Here is a 21,661-nt window from a genome sequence, read left to right on the forward strand (position 1 = left end):
TAATCATGTTTTGTGTGCCTTCTTAATTTAACATGTACCGTTTAATAAGCATTACTTACAATTTTCACGTCACATCAGTAAACAAAGTTAATCTTGAGAGAATAAACTGTGTTGAAGAGATTTAATCTTATTTAATAATAATTTAGAAGTATTTTATGTCTCTACTGCCCTCTACTGGTAAAGTTAAAGACTTGTATACTGCTCTCTGTTTAATGCATAGTATATTTTTCTAGTCTTACTTTTTTTAAAGGTAAATTGATCATATAACATTGTGCGATATGGTATACCTGTATATTCCTTAAAGTACAAAAATAAAACATGTGGCACAGTACATATTATATATATATATATATATATATATATATATATATATATATATATATAAAACATATATATATATAAAACACAGAAATGCAGTATGATGGTATGTTATTCTGAATGCTTTACTTATCACATTTAGGTCAAAACTACCAAATAAAACTCTTTGTATGTTTTTATTTTACTATTAAAGCTCCTTAAAAAAAGTCAACATTTTCTCTATTGTTTTAAAACGAATTTCATGAAGTACATTTTTGCCCAGTATCACAGAATTAGACTTAAAATCAAAACCTCATCGACTTCAAGAAAGAAGAAACCGTGGTTCTGAGAGGGGAATCATTTAATTTCATTTTTAAATAATCTGTAAATAACAAGAACAACATGTACAGTTATCACCGCGAGTACGAGAGAATAGAAAGATCCCAAGTGAACATCTCAACTGATGGAGTCTGGTACAGGAACGCCTGTTATGTGACTGCTTTAAAAACTTACTTTATATAGTCCATATAAAGGGGTGTGGGGGGGGGGGGGCATCATCGAGCTCGGTCCTATCACACGCTGATTATACAGTAACTATGGCAACCAGCTCAATCCCATAATGAAGTCATGCAGGGGGGGAGGATCACATGACTCCCCAACAAACATAAGGGCGCGACACTGCTACTAACCATTAAAACATCAAAACAAACATTATGGCCACATGTAATTAGACAAAAAATAATTAAATCAACACACATACAGAAACCGATAAGAGCGCGGATGAGCTCTTGTCCATGATGAACTGACGACAGGAGTAAACATGAGCTTCAACGAGCAGCAGAAACAAAGACGTTCTGCGATCAGCGTTAAATCAACGCAACACGACAAAGTGTCAATTAGATCGACAATCAATAAAGTTCTCCACACTGTACAATTCATTAAAAAAGCTGAAGATGACTTCATAAGAGTAATTTATGATCCTTACAAAGTCACATAACAGTTTGCCAACAAAGTTTATTATGAAAATTACTCATCTGGTATAACTTCTTAAAATAATGTCATTATAATCAACAAAGTTGCCTTGATTAGATTGACTTCTTAATGACTTTTTCAAATAATTTATCAAACTCGATGTTAAACAACTAAGTTGTACGCTACTAGAATGACCTTAATATGTGAGGGTAACGAAGCTGACTTTGACAAAGCCATTACCGAACCTAACAAAGTCACATAATAAAGTTGTGTAATTCAACTGCTAACAAAGTCAATTACGAACATAAGTATGACTTTGTAAATGGTGTTAATACCAACAAATTCAACTTCATCAGACTGACAGACTGACAGACTGACTAAATCTTCAACTTCAACAAGGCATTTACAAGCTTGATCTTACACAAATATATATATTTTTTTTGATGATTCACTTTGCCGTGAATCATGAATGTAAATTAGGTTGACTTCGCAAATGACTTAGTCAGAAATCAACTTTGTTACACTCTGCGTCATTATACTAAGTCTGTCTATGTTGCAAGTTCACAACATTGTTACATAACTGAAAGTCAACTTCGTAAATAACTGCTATTGTCAACACAGCTGTTTGCGTCACTTTCCAACGACAGTTGTATTGTAGCAAAAACATCTTTTGTAGCTATGGTTACCATTGTAACCAGTGTCGTAACACAAACTTTGTAACATCAATTGTTGACTGTATCATGTCTTCTTAACCAGTGCAGCAGTGTTGATTACCACCAGTTTGTCGCATTGCGTCGTTCACTCTTGTGTAGACTATGATCTCATGACAATCAAACATTAGTGAATGAACAGGATGAATATAAAGTGATTAACAGTTGCGTAAAAGTAAACCTTAGGCATTTATATCGTAAATATTGTTCTAGTCGTCTTACCAAGGTATCTGTGCATACAAACACCATCACTCACTTTCGCACGCACACACACACACACACACACACACACACACACAATCCATTCATTCAGATTGCTGTGATATGAGCGGGGTCTTCTTTATTATTATTATTATCATTATTATTATTATCATAGGACGCTAATCACACTAAGACAAACACCGTAACGCTTAGGAGGGAGATCTCATTTGGTTTAAGTTGCTATTTACATAATCCAGTTGAAAAACACTGTGAAAAGACATGCCAAAAACAACTGAAATGTGTCAATTTACATATGTATAATCTACCAATGCGTTTATAAACCGTTATGATTTAGGCCAAAAACATCCACGTGTGACAAAAATGAAACACAAAACATATGAAAAAAAAATAATCACAATAATAAAAAAAACAAAAAAATAACAAGATTTTCATCTCTCCCAACAGTGTTCAGAAACAACACTGGACTTAAGCAGGAGAATCATGCAACATTTGCCGAATCTCCGCTGTTTTAAGTAGCCCGACGATCTGCAGGTCCAACAGAGACAGATCAACATTTGTCATTGTGTCCCGTTAAGCATCAAATAAAACACTGATGTTGCTCTGCACGCACTCGCAGACTGACATTCCTAAAAGAAAAAAGAAAAAAAAAAATACGCGATTGGAACCGTTGCCATTACAACCCACCCACTTCAACGATACAACGCTGTAGACACGGCGACTCAAAAGAAACGTACAAAACCTTCATTTGGACATGTTTAACTCTTCAAAATGATTCATGTGCTTTCAGATAAAAAGATGTGGTAATGCTACAGTAATAACGCAAACCAAGGGACCCTGATGCACACAAGATGATGTCACGTTCGTAGAAACGACACCAGCACTAGGTCCAGCTAACAGGCTAATAATACAAAAAAAAACAAATCCGCAAAACAATAGTGTACATCAACGAATTCTCCCAGTGAACGATCAGAGAGCATGTGGAATGTTCTCACAACGTTGGAACGTTAAAACAAGATGGCAGCGCGAACGCCCAAAGTCACACGACCATCGAGCGCTGGTTCGGACAGATACTGTGGGCGTCGAGTCGAGGTTCGATCACGGCTCCGAGCAAACACGCAGAACGACACGCGCGACCGAAGCACGTCACGTGACTTGTTCATGACGAACCGTATAAAAAAAAGCACATTCAAGTGAAAGTAAAAATCAACGTTCAAACGATGTAAATGATGTGGATTAGTTTATAAGAACACAGGGAGGGGCGGATGCTTGTTTGTTTAGAACGAAATCAAAAGCGTCTAAAATGCAGTTGATCACATGATGCGGTTCCTCCAATCAGACGCTGGCTCCGCCTCCTCAGCTCCGCCGGGTCCTCGAGTGCTGGATCAGCCACTGTAGTGTGATGTCTGCAACACATGACCATGAGCTCATTAACATACGACCCGCCCACACAGTGTTGACAACTTAGCAATTTTATTGCTAAATTTTACAACTTTTCAGACTACCCTAACAACTTTTTTTCTTCTATAAGCACATAATTCAACAAATTCAGCTATTTTTTTAAATTTACTTACCAACTTTTAGCAACTTATGATAAGTAATAATACATTTGTATTACACAAAAAGAGAAAACCAAAGATGCCTAGCAGTACAAACATCACGTGAATTGAGTTAGCTGCTATTTGCAATTGTTGGATTAAAAAATAATAATGATACTAATTGAATAATTGTTCATTTATTATACACTTTCTTAGTAGCTTGTTGATTGTTGATCAGTTAGTACACTGTAAGATAAATATCTCGAAAAATAGAAAAGGTGCTTGTAATTTTTTACAGGACCTGAAACCACAAAATATAAAATGCAATTAAAAATGCAGGTAAAAAAAACCTTCATAACCAGAAAATTTCTACGTCTTACCGATGTTGTCCTGCTCCTTGCAAGAGATGGAGTAACAGCAGATCTCTCTGTCCTGGATGGCCGACAGGTTCCTGTGCATCAGATTTTCAGTCATCGGATCACAATCAGACTGCATTAAATCCTAACATTTTTAGTTGTGAACTGTTACGGATGAACTCACATTCTCTCGATTAGCTCCTTCTCATCCAGAGCTCCGGGAAGATCTCGCTTATTGCCCAAAACCAGAACCTGAGGAAAGACGGACACTCTTATGATCGAACAACCACACAGAAAGGAAACCGTTTCGTAAAACCTGATCTAAACGCATGGAAAGTATCAGGATGGATCAGACTCACTGGGATTCCCTGCAGCTGGGGTTTGTCTAACAGGTTGTGCAGCTCGTTCTTGGACGCCTCAATCTTCTCCGGATCGGCCCCATCAACCATGTACCTGAAGGACAGACGCGATCCGTTACGATCGTGTGACGGTGTTTACGTGACGTACCTGACACTATGAGTATACTCACACGATAGCGCTGACGCCGCGGCAGTATCGCTCCCACATGCTCCTGAAGCGCGGCTGACCGCCGATGTCCCACAACTACATCAAACACAGTCATCACATGCAAACAGACAGAAACTCAATATTATACAGCCTTATTATTGCACAACTTAGTAAACAAGGCTATGTGATTTGGCAATTTTATAAGAAATTGGCTATTTTTGAGGTGAAATTTAAAACACTGGTCTGATTTTCTAGCAATAGCTACTAAATAAACTAAGAAAATTATATTTAAGAAACTTTTTTATTATATATTTTTTTAAAGACAACTAAAGATGACACAAATATTAAAGCATAGTTTTTTTATTTTATGTTTTTAAGTTTAATAGGCAATACAAGTTGCAGACAAAGCAATATTTTATTCAACTATTTATTTTATATTTAATTTTATACCCATTTTGTTTTTTTTAGCAGCATACACTTTTAACATTGGAACTTTTTAAAACTATTTTCTAACAAGAACTACTAAATAAACACGACAATATAAAACTTTTTATAAATGTATGTTTTTTTTTCCATTAGGAGCTGGCTGATTAAGAGTCAAATGTTTTTATAGTTATTGATGAACTTATAATTGCCATTAATGAAATAAACATTTAATTTTAATCATTTGTTTTACGATAACTATGGTCTACACTAAAACATGTGTAGATATTAGCACTTCTTATTTTTTGTGCCATCGGGAACTGTCCTAATTTGTGCAAAAGTTTTGATAAAATATTTTTCAAACTTCTTTCTTATTTTAAAAAACATTTTTAATTGAAAAATAATTGTTGAATGCAGTTGTTCAGGTAAATGTATATAAAACATGAATGATTTGTATTTTGGTCCTGACCTTGATGGTGACGTTTCCCTTGGTGATCTTACGCATGTTGAAACCAACCGTAGGAATCATGTCCTCGCTGAACTGACCCGACTGCACACACACACACACACACACACACACACAGAGAGACAGAGTTTCACAAATCAAGCATCTGAATCCACTGAAATCTGCCTGATCACGGACCAAACCTCCCTGCAGCTCCAGCCTGATTTACTGCCGCGAAACTCCACCGACGACCTTCCTGAGTTTATGTGTGTGTGGGGGTGTGTGAGTGTGTGTCGTGGCTGTTGAATGCATAAACACCGTTCAGGCAGACCACATGATTGGACAGAATGCCAGATGCTGATTGGCTGAGAAACAGGGTCAGCTGATCAACTATGATGCTAAATCTGATACACTGTATCTGATCTGATGACACTGTGTAATAGATTGTGTCAGCTGAATGATTGAATGTTATAATACTTTATGAACAGTTTGTGTGCGAGGGTGCTGTATCTGGAACATTGTGTCTGACTGTATCTGATGATGCTATATGTGACAGGTTCTATCTAATATTGCTGTATCTGGGAGGTGTGTTTAAGGGTAAGTTAGCAGATAATCTCAGCTTCTGGTTGTAAGAGCGAAGGTTACTCTCAGTGTATGGCAGTAACCATAGCAACAGATTGTCTGAAGGTCACCTGCTCCTCAGTAGATCATGTTTCAGGGTTAGTTTGCGAGCGCCACCTACTGACCAGCGTGACCCATAGCGCACAACATTATACATTATTACAGTATAGTTATCAAATATAAAATATACACAAGATACATATAGCTGTATGTTAATTATAAACGTCATTACAAGTACTACATAAGGTAATGTTATTATATTTATTCTATTGTCATATATAATAATTATCAATATACTGTTAATATATTTAATGTATATATGATATAAATACATATGTGATTTCTTATTGTATAATAAGCATCAAACAAACAACGCAGTTCTTATTCTCAGCGATTGAGAGATGAAATGAAAGCTATGAGAAACGACTGCACAAGCATCATTAAATCTGTAATTGACCAATGAACAAAAGATGAGGAAAGATGCAGCACGGCGTTTCCATAGGAACTCGCAGATTCTTGGCTCTGTTGTGTTAACCTGAGCTGAATTACTCCCGGATGTGTTTCTGGATCCAGCACACCTCGAGAGAGAGAGAGAGCGAGGTCTGACCTGATGATGCTGAAGCTGACACTCTGAGTCTGACACACCGAGTCTGATTCACACACTGTATCTGATGATGTTAAACACATGACATCTTCTGTACTGTATCTGACCTGAGGATGCACACACTGTACCTGATCCTGCTTGATCTGACACACTGTGTTAAAAGAAGCCGAATCAGACACTCAGACCGTGATACAATGATCTGATCCTCCTATAAACCGACACGTTGTATCTTCTAGGTTGTGTCTGATGTGACACACTGAATCTGATGCACTGATGGTTCCATCATCTCTGAGCTAACCCAGCTGAATCTGACACAATGTGTCCAGAGACGCTTATCTGATATACTCTGTCTGATCTAAAGATGCTGACTCCGACACATTGTATCTTCTGTATTGTCTCTGATCTGACACTTTGTATCTAGTGACGCTGAATCGGACAGATTGATATATATCCGACACATTGTATATCTGATCTGATTCTTCTGTAGGTGACACATTGTATCTTCTCTATTGTATCTAATGACACAATCAGCGGCGCGGGAGGCGCGAGGCCTGTGATAACGCGCGGAGGGCTCGGTTACCGCGATCACGTTGACGAAGGTGGTTTTCCCCGAGTACTGCAGGCCGACGAGTGTCAGCTCCATCTCCTCCTTCCAGAAGAGCGCCTTGAACCAGTCCAGCAGCTTGTTGAACAGCGCGATCATGGTGCGGCTCGAGCTCGGTGCGGGTCTGCTGCTGCTGCTGCTCGCGGGGTGAGGGTTCTTCCTCATTGGGTGGGGTTTCACGTCCACGCACAGCGGAGCTGAGCCAAACAATGCGGGACTCGCGGCGACGCGCGCCCCCTTCTGGATGCGCGCCGGTGACGTCACCGCCGCTCTTCCCTGCGAAACATCAATAAAACATTATGAAGTCTGAAAATCTCTCTTTTCTCATATCTTTAATGACGTCTGAAGGTTTTCTTCTTCTCGGTTTGCGATGTATTAAACACCGCTTTATTTATTTTTATTTTATTATTGCTGTCTGTCATTTTTTGTATACTGTTTTTGATTTTTGAGCATTGATAAAAAAATTAAATAAAAAAATGGAAAATGTATAAATGTAATTTACCAATAATTTAAAAGTACACCGAATGCCTTAATGAAATTGTTAAATGACCTGTATGAAAAGTTTGGTTATTATTTAAAGTATGTTTTATAATAATTCAACTATTTGATTTGATTTGATTTCTTTACAAATCTAAGGCACTTTTTAATAATATAAAAATCAGCAAGAATTAATTTATTTTTATTTTATGTTTAAAAATGTATTACTACATTAAATTATAAAATGAACAGTATGAAAAATTAGGTCATTGTTTTGAACATGTTTTATTATAGTCCAAATATTAGTTTTTTTCGTTGTTGTTTGTTTATTTAAACTTTTTATTCAGGAAAATCTCTTTCAAAATAATATAAAAATCAGCGCTGCTTTACACTATTGAAGTGTTTATATGACAAACTATATTTTCCATAATTAATATATATTTTTTTTTTCAGCGTGTACTTTTTTGAAGCAGACAAAACATTACTGTAAATATAATTAAAAAAACGTGATTATGTTTCTAATAATCCCTGCAGTGATGTAACGACAAACTGTACAGTTTGATAAAATCCGCTCTTTCGAGTTAATATTTAATATTTAGTTAGGTCAAGGTTTATGGCTTCATCTGATCATTTAAAACGGCACTTTCGCTTGTTTGTCTCCCCAAAACATCAACTACATATTTACGCGAATAAACTGTTTATAAACTACAAACCACCCAAAGCATTTACTTAACCTATCATCTAATTAAAATAATTTAAACTATCGCGGATAAGTGTATCGTTATCGCGTTGCGCGAGTCGAATCAGCGCTCGTGAACTCGCAGATGAGTGACACGGCAGCGCGAGAGGTGCTAACGCGAACCCGCGAGTGAAATAACTCCCGAAACTGCGGGAAATCATCGTCGAATCAGCGATAAACGGCCCGGTCGCGACGGTAAGACGGTTGTTCGTGTCTGATAGCGCTGTTTTGAGCGGTAAGCGGCCGATAGAGGCTGTATCTGAGAGTGTTTTGGTCAGCTGATACCTGTTTGTGTGTTACAGAGATCAGCAGACATGAAGGAAGACGCCTTCTCTCGGGATTTAGGATAGGACACAGTATCACACACGCACACATAATAACACACTGTTTCCACACATGAGAGATGATGATGAGACCCTGACTCACACACACTCATCTGCGGCTGTTTCCTCACTCTGATGAAGAAGATGATGCTGGTGATGAAGGCGAGACACTGACACATACACACACACACACACACACAGGTATCATGGGCTCGTCTCTCAGCGAGCCCTGCATCTATGACAAGCTGTCGGAGAGCATCGACATCCTCCGTCAGTCAGGATACAGGTATGGGATGAGCGAGAGTGAGATCGAGAAGTTCATCAAGCAGGTGCTGGAGACTAACGAGCCGCGCAGGGAGCCCCCACAGTTCCCCATCCTGAGGGCCACGGTCAAGGTGCGAGGACACACACACACACACACACACTAAAACTCTCTGTGTTTGACCGGTGTGTGACTGATGTGTGTCTGTGCAGCTGGTGCTGGCGCTGGGGCTTCTGCTGATGGTGGTGCTGGTGTTCACGTATCCTCACAGAGCACCGCTGCTGGACTCCTCGAGCGCAGCCGGACTCAACAGATCATCCCCGCTCAGTCACGCACGGCTGCTGGAGCTGCCCATCGCCAACAAATACAACCTGCACGGTGAGATCAGACTCAATCAGACACCATTAGACTTCATTAGACTCAATCAGACACGCTCTGCACACACAGTGTTGGGGAAAGTTACTTCTAAAAGTAATGCATTACAATACTCTCATTACTCCCTAAAAAAGTAATTAAAGACGTTACTTTTTATGGAAAGTCATGTACTACATTACTTTTGAGTTACTCTTTAAATCTGGGCCAGGTTTGCTGGTTTGTTTTTAGTAGATACATTATATTTGTCTTTTTTTTTTCTTTTTTACATATTTATTTATTGCAGGTTTGTATAATGCTCTGAGTTTGTATGTGACTGTTTTTATTGATTGTGAAGAGCACTGAATGTGTTTGAGTAAAGCTGGAACTACAGTGAGATCCTGTTCACACTGACTCCTGATCTCTTGTATTGCGTTACCCCCAACACTGGCCACATGCGTCCATCTCAACACGCCTGTGTGTGTGTGTGTGTGTGTGCAGGGTTCCACGAGTGGTGGGCGTCCGGTGCGCTGCAGACGCCGTGGGGGAACTGCTCGGCCTGCGCAGACGTGACTGTGGTGCTGGAGCTGACAGCGTCTGCGGGGATCATCAGACACACACAGCCACTGCTGCTCAAGGTACACACAGACACACTCAGTGTGTGTGGTGATGATGATGGAGGTTAATGTGTGTGTGTGTGTGTGTGTGTTTCAGGGCGGAGAGTCTCTGTCTCACCGTGTGTCTCATCTGGAGCAGTTCTCTCAGCCGCAGATGCTCACACAAACGCCGGCCAACTTCACCCTGCTCTGGTAACCAGCATCCCTCGGGTTATTACATGATCATCAGCATCTGTATCTGTGTGTGTCTGAAGCTCATGTGTGTGTGTGTGTGTGTCAGGAGTTTCTCATCCAGTCCCAGAGAGACGCTTCTCCGCTGGCTGTTTCCTGACACTGAGCTCTGCCCTCTGCTGGAGAACACAGGGACAACACTGCAGCGCTGCCAGCTGAGCGACAGCACCAGCACACAGCACACGGTCAGAACACAGCGTTTCTTTTATTTATACATGTGTGTATACATGGCCACCTCATGTTTGTCTGGTGTTGTTGTAGGCGGTGCAGGTGTGGGGTTGGCTGGTGGTGGCTGAAGGTTCTCCGTGGGTTCGTGTTGTTCCCGTCCAGCGATGCCAAACCCTTTGCCGCTCCTTCAGTCTGTGGCTGGAGCCGGGAGACATGGGTAAGACACATCTCTCAGAGCAGTGAGCGTGTGCTTCTAGGGGTGGGGCATACGGGGTTAAAAAATAAATCACCATGCTTTCTGATTTTTATTGCGATAACGATATCAGTGACGATAATTCAGGGAATCCTGAATGTATTATCTTTCCTAATTTCATCCAAAATGATTAGTTGTCGACCGATATATCAGCATTTTTCAGATATTGGCATTGGCCAATGCATTCAAGGCTGTCAAAAAACACATTTCTGCTCTCGCGCAAAAACTCCACGCATGCATCGTAGAAGTAATAACACTGACGACACTCCAGGAAATCTCTGGATACCAGAAGTATCCAGTTATCACTGAATAAAACACACAACGGACATAAAGAAATTAAACTGATGAAACATGAATTAAAAAATAATAATAAAAAAAAAAAATTTCACTATACTTTCTGGTATTTATTGCAATAACGATATTAGTGACGATAATTTAGGAGATCCTGTTCCTTTAGAGAAAATATTATTTTTCCTAATTTTACCTAAAATAGGGTGTCATGATTAATGGTTGACCGATATATCGGCCGATATTTGGCATTTTTTAAATATCGGCATTGGCTGAAGCATTCGAGGCTGTCAAAAAACACGTATCGGTTGACCACTATTTATGAGCATTACTGAGTACACACGTAATGTAATTCAAGAATATACAAAATATATAAAAAAGAAAATACACAATTATATAGCACACATACAATCAGCAGTGAAATGTAATGAGTGTTTTATTCACACTGGAAGGCAGAGGGCGCACTTGCGCAGAAACTCCACGCATGCATCGCAGAAGTAATAGCACTGAAGGTGCTCCAGGAAATACCTAATGTGGGAATAAAGTATATTTCTAATGCAGTGCTGATCGACATGATTTGTGGCTCCTCCTGTGGTCTGATTGTGTTGTTGTTCTGTTGCTCAGTGTTGGCGGATCCACGCTTCTGGTTGCTGGAGCTCTCCCCATCTGGAGCTCAGAGAGTGCTGTGTGACGGCCCTGTGCTCTGAGACTCTGATCACATCCGTCTGGACGCCTCTCCAGGAAGTGACATCAGCACTCAGACTCTCTTTCCTCAAGACGCTGGGGTTTCTGGGATCTTTGGCTCCGGGGACGTTCTCTGATCCTCTGGAACACGTTCAGAGAAACTGTATTGTGTTGAAAGAAAATCAACCCTATTTTAGTACATTTTGACAGTCTTTTTGTGACCTTTTGAGTGCATTCCGTCTACAAATTACTGGGATGCAAAAAAAAAAAACTACTAAAAATCTCATTACTGTGTACAAATAAATTCTCATTACCGTTACAATACAATTAATGTTAATATATAAAATCAACTGTAAATTATTTTAATATATTTGCTGTACCGACTCAATTTAGATAAGAATACTATTTCTGTGATACAGTGCTTAGAACAAGATTTTTGGGGCGGAAAACATTTTTGTTATGGTAAAAAAACAAAAAGTTTAATGGTAATGAGCATAAATATAACTAATATAATGAGAAGGAGATATATTTATTATTATAATTTAATTCTGTTATTTTCCAAACATTCTCCCATGTTATGGTAAATCTTTCTGTTGGTGTATTTTTTCATTATGGTAATGATAATTATTTTTTTCAAAATCTTTATTTTTTGGTGAAGGTAATGAGAACGATCATATTTTTTTTAATTGTGGCTATGAGAACAAGGTTTTTTGTGTATTATGGTAATGAGAATGATTTATTTTTGTGTATGACGGAAATGACATTTAGAATATTTTGTAATATTATGGTAACAAGAACTAATCAGGAGAATCTAAGTTAAATAAAATAATAAAATACGGTAATGACAGTGAATATTTTTTAGTGCTGTCAAACGATTAATCACGATTAATTGCATCCAAAATAAAAGATTTTGTTTACATATGTATGTGTACTGTGTATATTTATTATGTGTATATATATATACACACACGTGCATGTATATATTCCTGAAAAATGTTATGTTTATATATTAAATATATTTATAATACAAATTGTGTTAATATAAAAATAGACATGGAAATACATGGATATATTTTCAAAATATATACTATATGTGTGTGTATTTATATATACATAATAGATATACACATCACACATACAATACAAATAAAAACTTTTATTTTGTAGGCTATGCGATTAATCGCAATTAATCGTTTGACAGAAATATTTTTGCATCACAGTAACACGAGTGTGTCGGAAAATGCGTTTTATTGTCACGAATGTAATGTCAGTGTTGAAATGTGAGCCGCGCATGTTCCGCGATCAGCCAATCGGAGCACTTTAAATGTTGGTCGTCAGCGGATGATGTCACGCTGGCCGAGCGATGACGTCACCGCTGTCAGGTTTAATATAGCTACGTTTTTGTTTTTTCAAGTCCTCTGGAGTTTAATCATCGTAAACAATGAGAATAAGATGCAGATGACGTGATTTACTAATCTGATTCAGAGATTAATGTCGATTGTGATTTACACAGTAAACAGAAGCTGCTGTTCGTAAACTTTGTTTAATGTGATTATTGTTCGTCACACAGATGGTGTTAATAAGAATGATGGTGATTGTATAGTGTGTAAGGTTGCTCTAAATCCAGACCGAAAGTGGGAAGTGTTCAAAAACAACAGAAACCGAGGAGAAGTGCCGTGAAGAACACTTCCTCCTTGTGAGCTTCCGGTTATTAAGAGCAAAAAGGCGGGCTCGCGGCGGAAGTGAGTGGTGAGGACCGGATGTGAGTCTCCCTGTTCACGGCAGGAGGCGCTCTGTGGCTCAAACACACAGGGCTTTGGACTGGTTACTTAACATACAATGTATTAGATATATATTTTAGTATTTACATATATAAAGATATACTTGATTTTCATTTTAGCCTCTAAAACGTGCTTCTTAGCTCACCTATTTGTATTTTTTGTTTATTTTTCTATACTTTTAAACATCATGTCATAAGTGGCACAGGTAATGTTTGTAGCAATACATTGTATGGGTCAAAATTATACATCTCTTTTATGCCAAGAATCATTAGGATATTAAGTAAAGATCATGTTCCATGAAGATATTTTGTAAATTTCCTAATATAAATCAAACTTAATTTTTGATTAGTAAAATTCATTGCTAAGAACTTCATTTGAACCACTTTTAAGATGAATCTCTCAATATTTAGATTTCTTTGCTCCCTCAGATTCCAGATTTTCAGATATTGTCCTCACAAACCCTACATCAGTGGAGAGAGATGATTTATTCAGAGAGAATGAGCGGTGTTGTGCTCCAGGGTCACATGTATGGGTTGATCTAGCGATTTCCGGTATGAGCGCCGCCTGCCGGAGGAGCGAGGCGCGTGACCGGGTGTCGCGGTGCATGTCGGGCCGCTGGCGGTGGTGAGTATCCCAAGCTGCGCTGCTGCTGCTCCGGAGAGAATGATGGGATAGTGGCGGACACACAGCAGCTCTGCAGACACACGCACTCCGACATTACTCGCGTTATCCCCGCGCTCCGTCCGTCTGTGTGTGTGTTTGTGCGCGTGAGAGTGAGTGAGTGCGCGTGAGTGTGACACGAGGCCTGCGGCGTGCGCGTGTCTGCCTTCATCTGCTCTGTAAACACACTTATAAAAGTCCTGTGGCAGTACCATGAGTTGTATAATCTCCAGAATCATGTTTCGAGTGATTCACACGGTGCTCCCGGGCTCCCCGAACACACCGCGGTATTACCGTGGCACACGTGGAAAAACACGGTAGTACCGTGATACTTTTACTGTGTTTGCAGCAGCGCAGATATGCTGCTCTTAACTTATTTTAAACTCAAATGGACCGTGTGTTGCTTAGCAACAGCACCAGTGTCTCCTGGATTTATTGTTGTCAACTTCTGTTGCTAAGCAACGCCAAAAAGTTCGGTAGTTGGCGCGGCCGTAATTTCGTTAACTTTCAAATCAGTCAGATTTCTGTTGGTCTACATGACAAATTCACCTGACCAACATGTATCGCGAACTTCCAGTCGCGTGTATTTAATAAAATGCGATGAATAACGGTATAAGTGGCGTGTGAAAGCTAAACGCTTTGCACTTGAAGTGTTGGAAATCACTTAACTTTAAGTAATTCTGTGCTTGCGTCAGGTTATTCATTTTCTATACATTTTTTACTATTAAGATTTAATCTGTATTTATTTTAGTTATTATTTCTAGTACGTTTAGTTCTTAAACTACTAAGAGTAAACTACTGGGTGTTTTGTAATTCTCAATATTTTATATAACTAAGTAAACTAAAATTTTAAATTAAAATCAACATAATTAAAGCAAATACTAATGTAATAAAACAAATTAAATTATAAATAATTGTTACATTTTTTTGCATTGTGATCACGAGAATTCGGGAGAAAAAATTATACAAAAATAATGTTGCATTTATTGCTTATCATTGCTTTATTTAGACCTATAGAATGATACTTGGTTTTATTACATTTTATTACTACAATTCATATTAGTTATTCAAATCTGGATAAATACTGCCATGATCAACAAAATACAATTTTAATAATAATTTTATGCAATGCGATCAGGAGAATTTGAAAGGAAAATCAGCTTCGTTAACATTAAAATAATGTTGCAATACCAGGAATCTTGAACTTAATCGACCTAAAATGCTGAATATAAATTAAGCAATATCAGAAATGCACGGTAGGTTAAGTTCGTTAGTTGGTGCGGTAAAATATCCACTGTATGTGAGTCACTGTAAAACCAAGCAGGTTTCTGTCGGTCAATGCAATAAAACAACGTTTTGGGCAAAACTCCCAATTGCGTGGATTTTGCCTACGACAAATCCCAGAATAACGGTAATGTGGCCAAGATGGTGTTTGAAATCTAAACACTTTACATATTTGAAATGAAGTGAGTGGTTCTACTTAAAGATGTTCAAATATGGGTTATCTGACTGCTGTGTGTGAGGTGTCAGATGCTGACTGTGTGTGTGTGTGTGAGTATAGTTGTGTGACGCGGCTGTGTGTAAGGTGTAATGTGTGTGTGTTCAGACCTTCAGTGAGATGATGGAGGGTTTGGGGCTTCAGGCCGTGGCTCTGAGCGATGGATCCACCGCTTACATTCAGCAGAACATCAGCGGTAAGATAATCTCATGGAAATATAAACATAGTATTATAACTAATGATGACGAATAATCGCGATTAATCGCATCCAAAAAGAACGTTTTTGTTTACATAATATGTGTGTGTGCTGTGTATGTTTCTTATGTATATATAAATACAAACAAGTGCATGTATAAATTTCAGAAAAATGTTTATATTACACATTTATTAATAATATAACTTCTGTCAGAATTAATTAATCGCGATCAATCGTTGACAGCCCTAGTATTATAAATAATTTTAAAGGCTATTGTTTGCTTAGGTCTTCAAAAAAAAAAAAAATTTATTCGGTCACCCAAATAAATGTTAGTGGCAGTGGGTGGTGTAAGAGATCTGATGGTGTTGTGGTGTTCAGATGGGAGTCTAATGGAGGGAAACACGGTTCAGCTGGAGGACGGGACCACAGCGTTCATTCAACACGTCAGCGTACAGCAGAAAGGTGCGTGACGCCGCTGAGCAATGTGATACCAGAGTCTTACACGGATGATGCACTTAACTCACCGAGAAATTAAAGAAGAACTAAACTGTCGTAGCTTTAATTATGTAGTGAGTAGCTATCTAATTAAATTCATACACTACATGATTGAGTGCATAAGTGCATTGTATATTGTTATTTTGGACACAGTTAATGTCTTTAGCAGTCACCGATTGGCTCTTTTATTTAGAAGGCGGGACTATCCCGCTGTATTGCGCGTTGCAGTTTCTATCATTCAGACCCTTTTCGTAAGAATGTGATAACATGTTTCAATGGTCACCAGCATCGTAAATCCTCAAAACTTTTTTATATTTAAAAAATATATATGAATATATTTACAATGCTAAAGATTCAGTGTTTGCGAACAGTGATTTTTTTTTGTGGGCGGAGCTTATCTGGAGGCAGAAAATTAAGTTTTCAAGTGGCAGTCTCTGTTAGCCATGGAATAAAAAAAAAAACGTTATTTTAATGAGTTTATATTTCAAAATGCTGACTTTATTCTCGCAATTACGAAATTATATATTACAATTCTGATTAGAAAAAATAAACTCGTCATTCTCTATTTTCCCCTCGGCTCAGAATCATACAGTTAATATCCCACACGTCTAGATTTTTTTCCCCTCAGAATTGACAAACTTAAGTTAAATCGAATTGTAAAGTCTGAAATACGAGATGTAAACGATTAAAAAAGTCAGAATTGGGAGATAAAATAGGTAACTGTAAAATGTTATCGGTGTAAATAGCCCATTTCATGCTGTAACTGTGTAAATGTAACTATAATTATTATTATGAACTCTGTGTGATTATTTTGTAGACCTGTTGTTTAAATCAAATTAAAGCTTTAAAAGTAGAATAATCATACCAGGTTTCATCCATTAGTCTGACTGTTTAAACATATGTTTCGCTTTAAATTTTTTTGTTTGTTTGTTTATTTATTTTTATTTTTTTGCTATTTGAGCAAATGGGAATGCAAAAAAAATATATTTGTGGTACACCATTATTTGCCAAAAAGATTGAATCAGAAAGTGTGTGTTTAGAGTCGCTGGCGTTTGAGGACGGTCAGGCGGTGCAGTTGGAGGACGGGACCACGGCCTTCATTCACCACACACCTAAAGGTGCTCATATGCTAACACACTTACACACGCCGAGTCCCTGAGCACGCTTGACCTCTGACCTCTGTGTGTGACAGACGGCTTTGACCCCAGCTCCGTGGAGGCCGTTGAGCTGGAGGACGGCAGCACGGCGTACATCCACCACCAGACGAGCAGCGCTGTGGAGCTAAACGCAGAGGCCATCGCCACGCTGGAGAGCTACGCTAGCAAGGTCCGACCACATGCTACACGCTAGCCGCGATTTTTAGGGTTGGGTATCAAAAACTGGTTAAAATTTTTCAAGATCCGGGCATTCGGTAAGACGCATGCATTTTGATTCTGCTCAAAGATTCCTGCGTTTGCATTTTAATGTGATTTTAAAAAGTGCGTGAAATGGAAATAATTTGCACGATCCCAGCCTCTTTTGTGCAATTTCCACTTCAGAAAATATTGTTATGGCCCTATGATTTGCGCGATGCGGAAAACGTGGACGGAATCATGGAATCCAGTCATAAAAATGGAAGTTACATTTTAACGCAGAATGTCACGCAATTTGCCAAAGTTTGGATGCATTAATCAAAACGACGTCATTGCACTTCGATCAAATCGTGATATAGTCTAGTGAATCTGTGAATATTAAGTTGCAAGAAAAGCATTTTAAATATGAATATCTCATGTTCTGCGTGACTCTGTGTGAATGAATGACGCAGACGCACGGTTTTGTTTATTTCACACAAATTGAAACGTGCAATGTTCACGATGATTTCGGCGTCTATAAGAAATACAGCTGGGCAACTACTACTGTTGAAAAATTTATCAAAATATTTTTTTAATAAATAATCACAATATTTTTTTTTTGACTACAAAATCCCATTCATTGGCCAAAGAAAAAAAATAAATTACTTTCATGTTTTGTGCCTTCATTCGATAACCAGAAAAATGTAAATAAACAACACAGAATTTCATAAGGCTGTTGTAAGGATAAATAAAAATAGTTTTATGCTATTTAGATAATAAGGCATGCTAAAACAGAATTTGGCAAATGTGTTAACAGTCGAACGATACCCAACCCTAGTGATTTTATATGTTCATCATAACTAGTGTTTTATTTGATGTGGCTCAGCTGACGGGGTCAGAGGTCGAGGTGGATGAGAACATGGAGAACACAAACGGAGCGGAGCAGACCAGCATACAGGTGCGATTAATTTAATTTGTTTATTTAAACACACAGATGTATTGTGAGTAACTGTCAGTATAACGTGTGTTGTCTGTCAGCTGATGTTTGAGGGGAAGGTCTGGAGCTCTGGTAAAGTCCAGCCGGTTGGAGAGAAGAGTTTCCGCTGTGGACACACGGGCTGCGGACGCTATTACACCACAGCACACCATCTGAAGGTACAGAGCTTCCCACAATGCACTGGGGCAGAGCAGGCCTCAAGAGTCTCACAGCTGTGTGTACAGCTGAGGTCAAAAGTTTACATCCCCGTTTCAGAATCTGATAAATGTGGATTATTTTACCAGAATAAGAGGGATCGTACACAATGCATCTTATTGTGTTATGTGTGTGTGTGTCTCAGGTGCATGAGCGCTCGCACACGGGTGACCGTCCGTACCGATGCGAGGTGCCGTCCTGCGCTAAAGCTTTCGCCACCGGGTACGGTCTCAAGAGCCATCTGCGCACGCACACGGGCGAGAAACCCTACAAATGCCCCGAGGACATGTGCTACAAAGCCTTCAAAACCTCCGGAGACCTGCAGAAACACGTGCGCACGCACACCGGTACGAATTTTTCAGTACCATCATCTTGATTGCACAGATATCATTTAACTGAACTGCCTTTAACTAAAAATGTATAGTGTTTACTATTGTCATTTTGCATTAGTGACACACTATTTTCCTAATTAACACTTCAAAGCTGCTTTGACACTATCTGTATTGTTAAAAGTGCCATATATAAAGAACATAATAAATCAGTAGCCTAAATGTCTTTCTCTTGCAGGCGAGAAGCCGTTTAAGTGTCCGTACGAAGGCTGCGGACGCTCCTTCACCACCTCCAACATTCGTAAGGTTCACACGCGAACGCACACGGGCGAGAGGCCATACTTGTGCCCCGAGCCGTCCTGCGGAAGAGCCTTCGCCAGCGCAACCAACTACAAGAACCACATGAGGATTCACACCGGTAACACAGCGCTCGCATGTACCGCTGCTCCAATAACGATTGGGAAACTTGCGCAAACGGCAAAAATGTTAAAAGTGCAGATTTCACTCCAGTTAATGCTGGTCACATAAATTTGATGAGATGACCACCAGAAAGCTGATTGATTAGAAAGTGACTTCATACATGTTACATTAGTAGACCTGCGAATTTCGTAAATGTGGGACGATAGCTGTAACAGTAAAAATAAAGGTCTGAAAACCGTTCTAATTCTTTGATAATAGGGAACTTCGCACCACAGTTATGATACAAAGGAACAATATTGTGGGAATCTCTTTCAGAACAAGAACCTTGTTTTTTTGATAATTTTATGTGCTTGTGTAATTTTTCTTAATTTTTGTACATTTCGGTTTATTAGATTTAGTTTATATTTACTTTTAAATTTAGCAGTTTTAGTATTTCAATTTAAACAAATTTTTCTAAGTTGCGATTTTTTTCAGCCGTATATGTCAGCTGGAAAAATCACAACTGAGAAAAATTTGTTTTGAGCTCACTCATTTAAAGCGACAAGTCTGCAAAACGCTCATAATAAACATTGTTAAGTTTTGGACGTTACGATTCGTTATGTCTACAGTCATCGGTCTTTATTGTCCGTTTGATCGTTCTGTCTGCGGTCTCAGGTGAGAAGCCGTATCTGTGTACGGTTCCCGGCTGTGGGAAGAGTTTCACGGAGTACTCCAGTCTTTATAAGCATCACGTGGTCCACACGCACTGTAAGCCGTACACCTGTAGCCACTGCGGGAAGACCTACAGACAGACGTCCACGCTAGCGATGCACAAGCGCACCGCGCACGGAGACTTCGACACCGTGGAGGACGCCGGTACGCCTTCCTCTAGTTTTCCTACACTTTCAGTGACTTCGACTCTTACGAACACTTTCTCTCGCAGACGCTGAGGCTTTCGAGGCCACTTCGAACGAGTGTGACGCTAAAGTCACCATGGAAACCGACGACGACATCAGCTCACACCTGCAGGTGCTCGGCGCGGCCGTCACCATGGTGACCCAGGACGGAGCCGGCGGCGATGGCAAGGAGCTGCAGCCGGTGAGTATTATGGGATGGAGGGTGTCGCGCGGCCATCACGGCTCCAAGCGCTAACTGTGTTTGTTCCCGCAGGTTGCTATAGTGACGTCAAACGGCCTCATGACTGAAGTGAGCGCGTCGCCGTACCAGCAGGTGGCGCTGCTAGCAACAGAGAACGGCACACAGATCGCCGTACAGGTACCAAACACTAAACGTGAAAATTTTATTAAAATGTTATTGCAAATAGTATGCCATTTTGAAGCAAAAAAAGACTATATTGTGCCAAATACTTGTATTCAAGAACCGCTAAATGCTATACTGGTGTAGTTTGTAGAGTGTAAGATGAGAATGTGTTGTTTGTGTGCAGTGTATGATGAACTGTTTGTGTGCAGTTAGAGGAGCAGCAGACGCTAGAGGAGGCGATCACCATGGCAACAGCGGCGATCCAGCACAGCGGACTGAGCTCAGATCAGTGACGGCTCAGAGAGATGATGATGATGAATACTTCACTTTTATAACGTTTAGAGAGTATGAGAAAGAGCTTCTGCACTCATCAAGGGTCTTTTTTACCTGCTTCGAGCCTGTAGATATGAAACCAGATGAAAATGTATATTTGTTAATAAATAAGCTTTATCCAGTAACCTTGTGTCACATGTGTTTTTATTTAGTTATAATTACTCTTCCTAAGAGAGACGCGATGAAAACCAGAACCTGGGAGAATAACGAATCTGTAGAGTCTTGAGTCCTAAACCCGTTTGTGATGCATTTCTCCACTGAGGTAGAAGTCGTTAGCAGGATAATACCCATGTATGATGCTGAAAGAGACTTCTCTAACTTTATTCGTAAGGAAGTGTCCATATATTCCCTCAGTTCAGGTTGTTAACAAAGTTAGACCAATAAGGAACAACAGTAGGTGTGCTGGTGACATCTTTCTGGAATAAAGAGTGAATATTATCATTATTGTTCCTCGTTGTGGTTGTGAAACATGATTTACCAGCTGAGGTCAGCTTCGGG

General features: G+C 39.3%; 3 protein-coding genes across 4 annotated transcripts; 2 read left to right on the top strand and 1 right to left on the bottom strand.

Moving 5' to 3' along the window:
- Positions 1–640: 640 nt before the first annotated feature.
- Positions 641–7,519, bottom strand: arl8a (ADP-ribosylation factor-like 8A). The gene is made up of 7 exons (XM_052589992.1): positions 7,273–7,519; positions 5,492–5,572; positions 4,622–4,695; positions 4,452–4,545; positions 4,277–4,344; positions 4,117–4,187; positions 641–3,604 (listed from the first exon to the last, which is right to left on the bottom strand). The coding sequence occupies exons 1-7, from the start codon at positions 7,459–7,461 to the stop codon at positions 3,555–3,557; spliced, it is 627 nt and encodes a 208-aa protein (XP_052445952.1). The 5' UTR covers positions 7,462–7,519; the 3' UTR covers positions 641–3,554.
- Positions 7,520–8,551: 1,032 nt separating this feature from the next.
- On the top strand, positions 8,552–13,226 carry cb22h6orf89 (chromosome B22 C6orf89 homolog). The gene is made up of 8 exons (XM_052589995.1): positions 8,552–8,707; positions 8,815–9,230; positions 9,310–9,475; positions 9,950–10,086; positions 10,163–10,257; positions 10,346–10,481; positions 10,558–10,681; positions 11,630–13,226. Exons 2-8 carry the CDS (start codon positions 9,042–9,044, stop codon positions 11,710–11,712), a joined length of 930 nt encoding a protein of 309 aa, XP_052445955.1. The 5' UTR covers positions 8,552–8,707; positions 8,815–9,041; the 3' UTR covers positions 11,713–13,226.
- A 730-nt stretch (positions 13,227–13,956) lies between these two features.
- On the top strand, positions 13,957–21,288 carry znf76 (zinc finger protein 76). 2 transcript variants are annotated; one of them, XM_052589993.1, is made up of 13 exons: positions 13,957–14,094; positions 15,737–15,824; positions 16,203–16,286; positions 17,360–17,437; positions 17,512–17,645; positions 18,537–18,608; positions 18,689–18,805; positions 18,988–19,189; positions 19,410–19,589; positions 20,246–20,446; positions 20,514–20,668; positions 20,741–20,845; positions 21,040–21,288. In XM_052589993.1, exons 2-13 carry the CDS (start codon positions 15,749–15,751, stop codon positions 21,121–21,123), a joined length of 1,488 nt encoding a protein of 495 aa, XP_052445953.1. In that variant the 5' UTR covers positions 13,957–14,094; positions 15,737–15,748; the 3' UTR covers positions 21,124–21,288. The 2 variants fall into 2 exon arrangements, with proteins under 2 accessions (XP_052445953.1, XP_052445954.1); XM_052589994.1 differs by lacking the exon at positions 13,957–14,094 and adding an exon at positions 14,101–14,447.
- The last annotated feature ends 373 nt before the right edge of the window (positions 21,289–21,661 follow it).

Source organism: Carassius gibelio, chromosome B22, assembly GCF_023724105.1.
Source record: "Carassius gibelio isolate Cgi1373 ecotype wild population from Czech Republic chromosome B22, carGib1.2-hapl.c, whole genome shotgun sequence".
In the NCBI taxonomy this organism is placed as follows: domain Eukaryota; kingdom Metazoa; phylum Chordata; class Actinopteri; order Cypriniformes; family Cyprinidae; genus Carassius; species Carassius gibelio.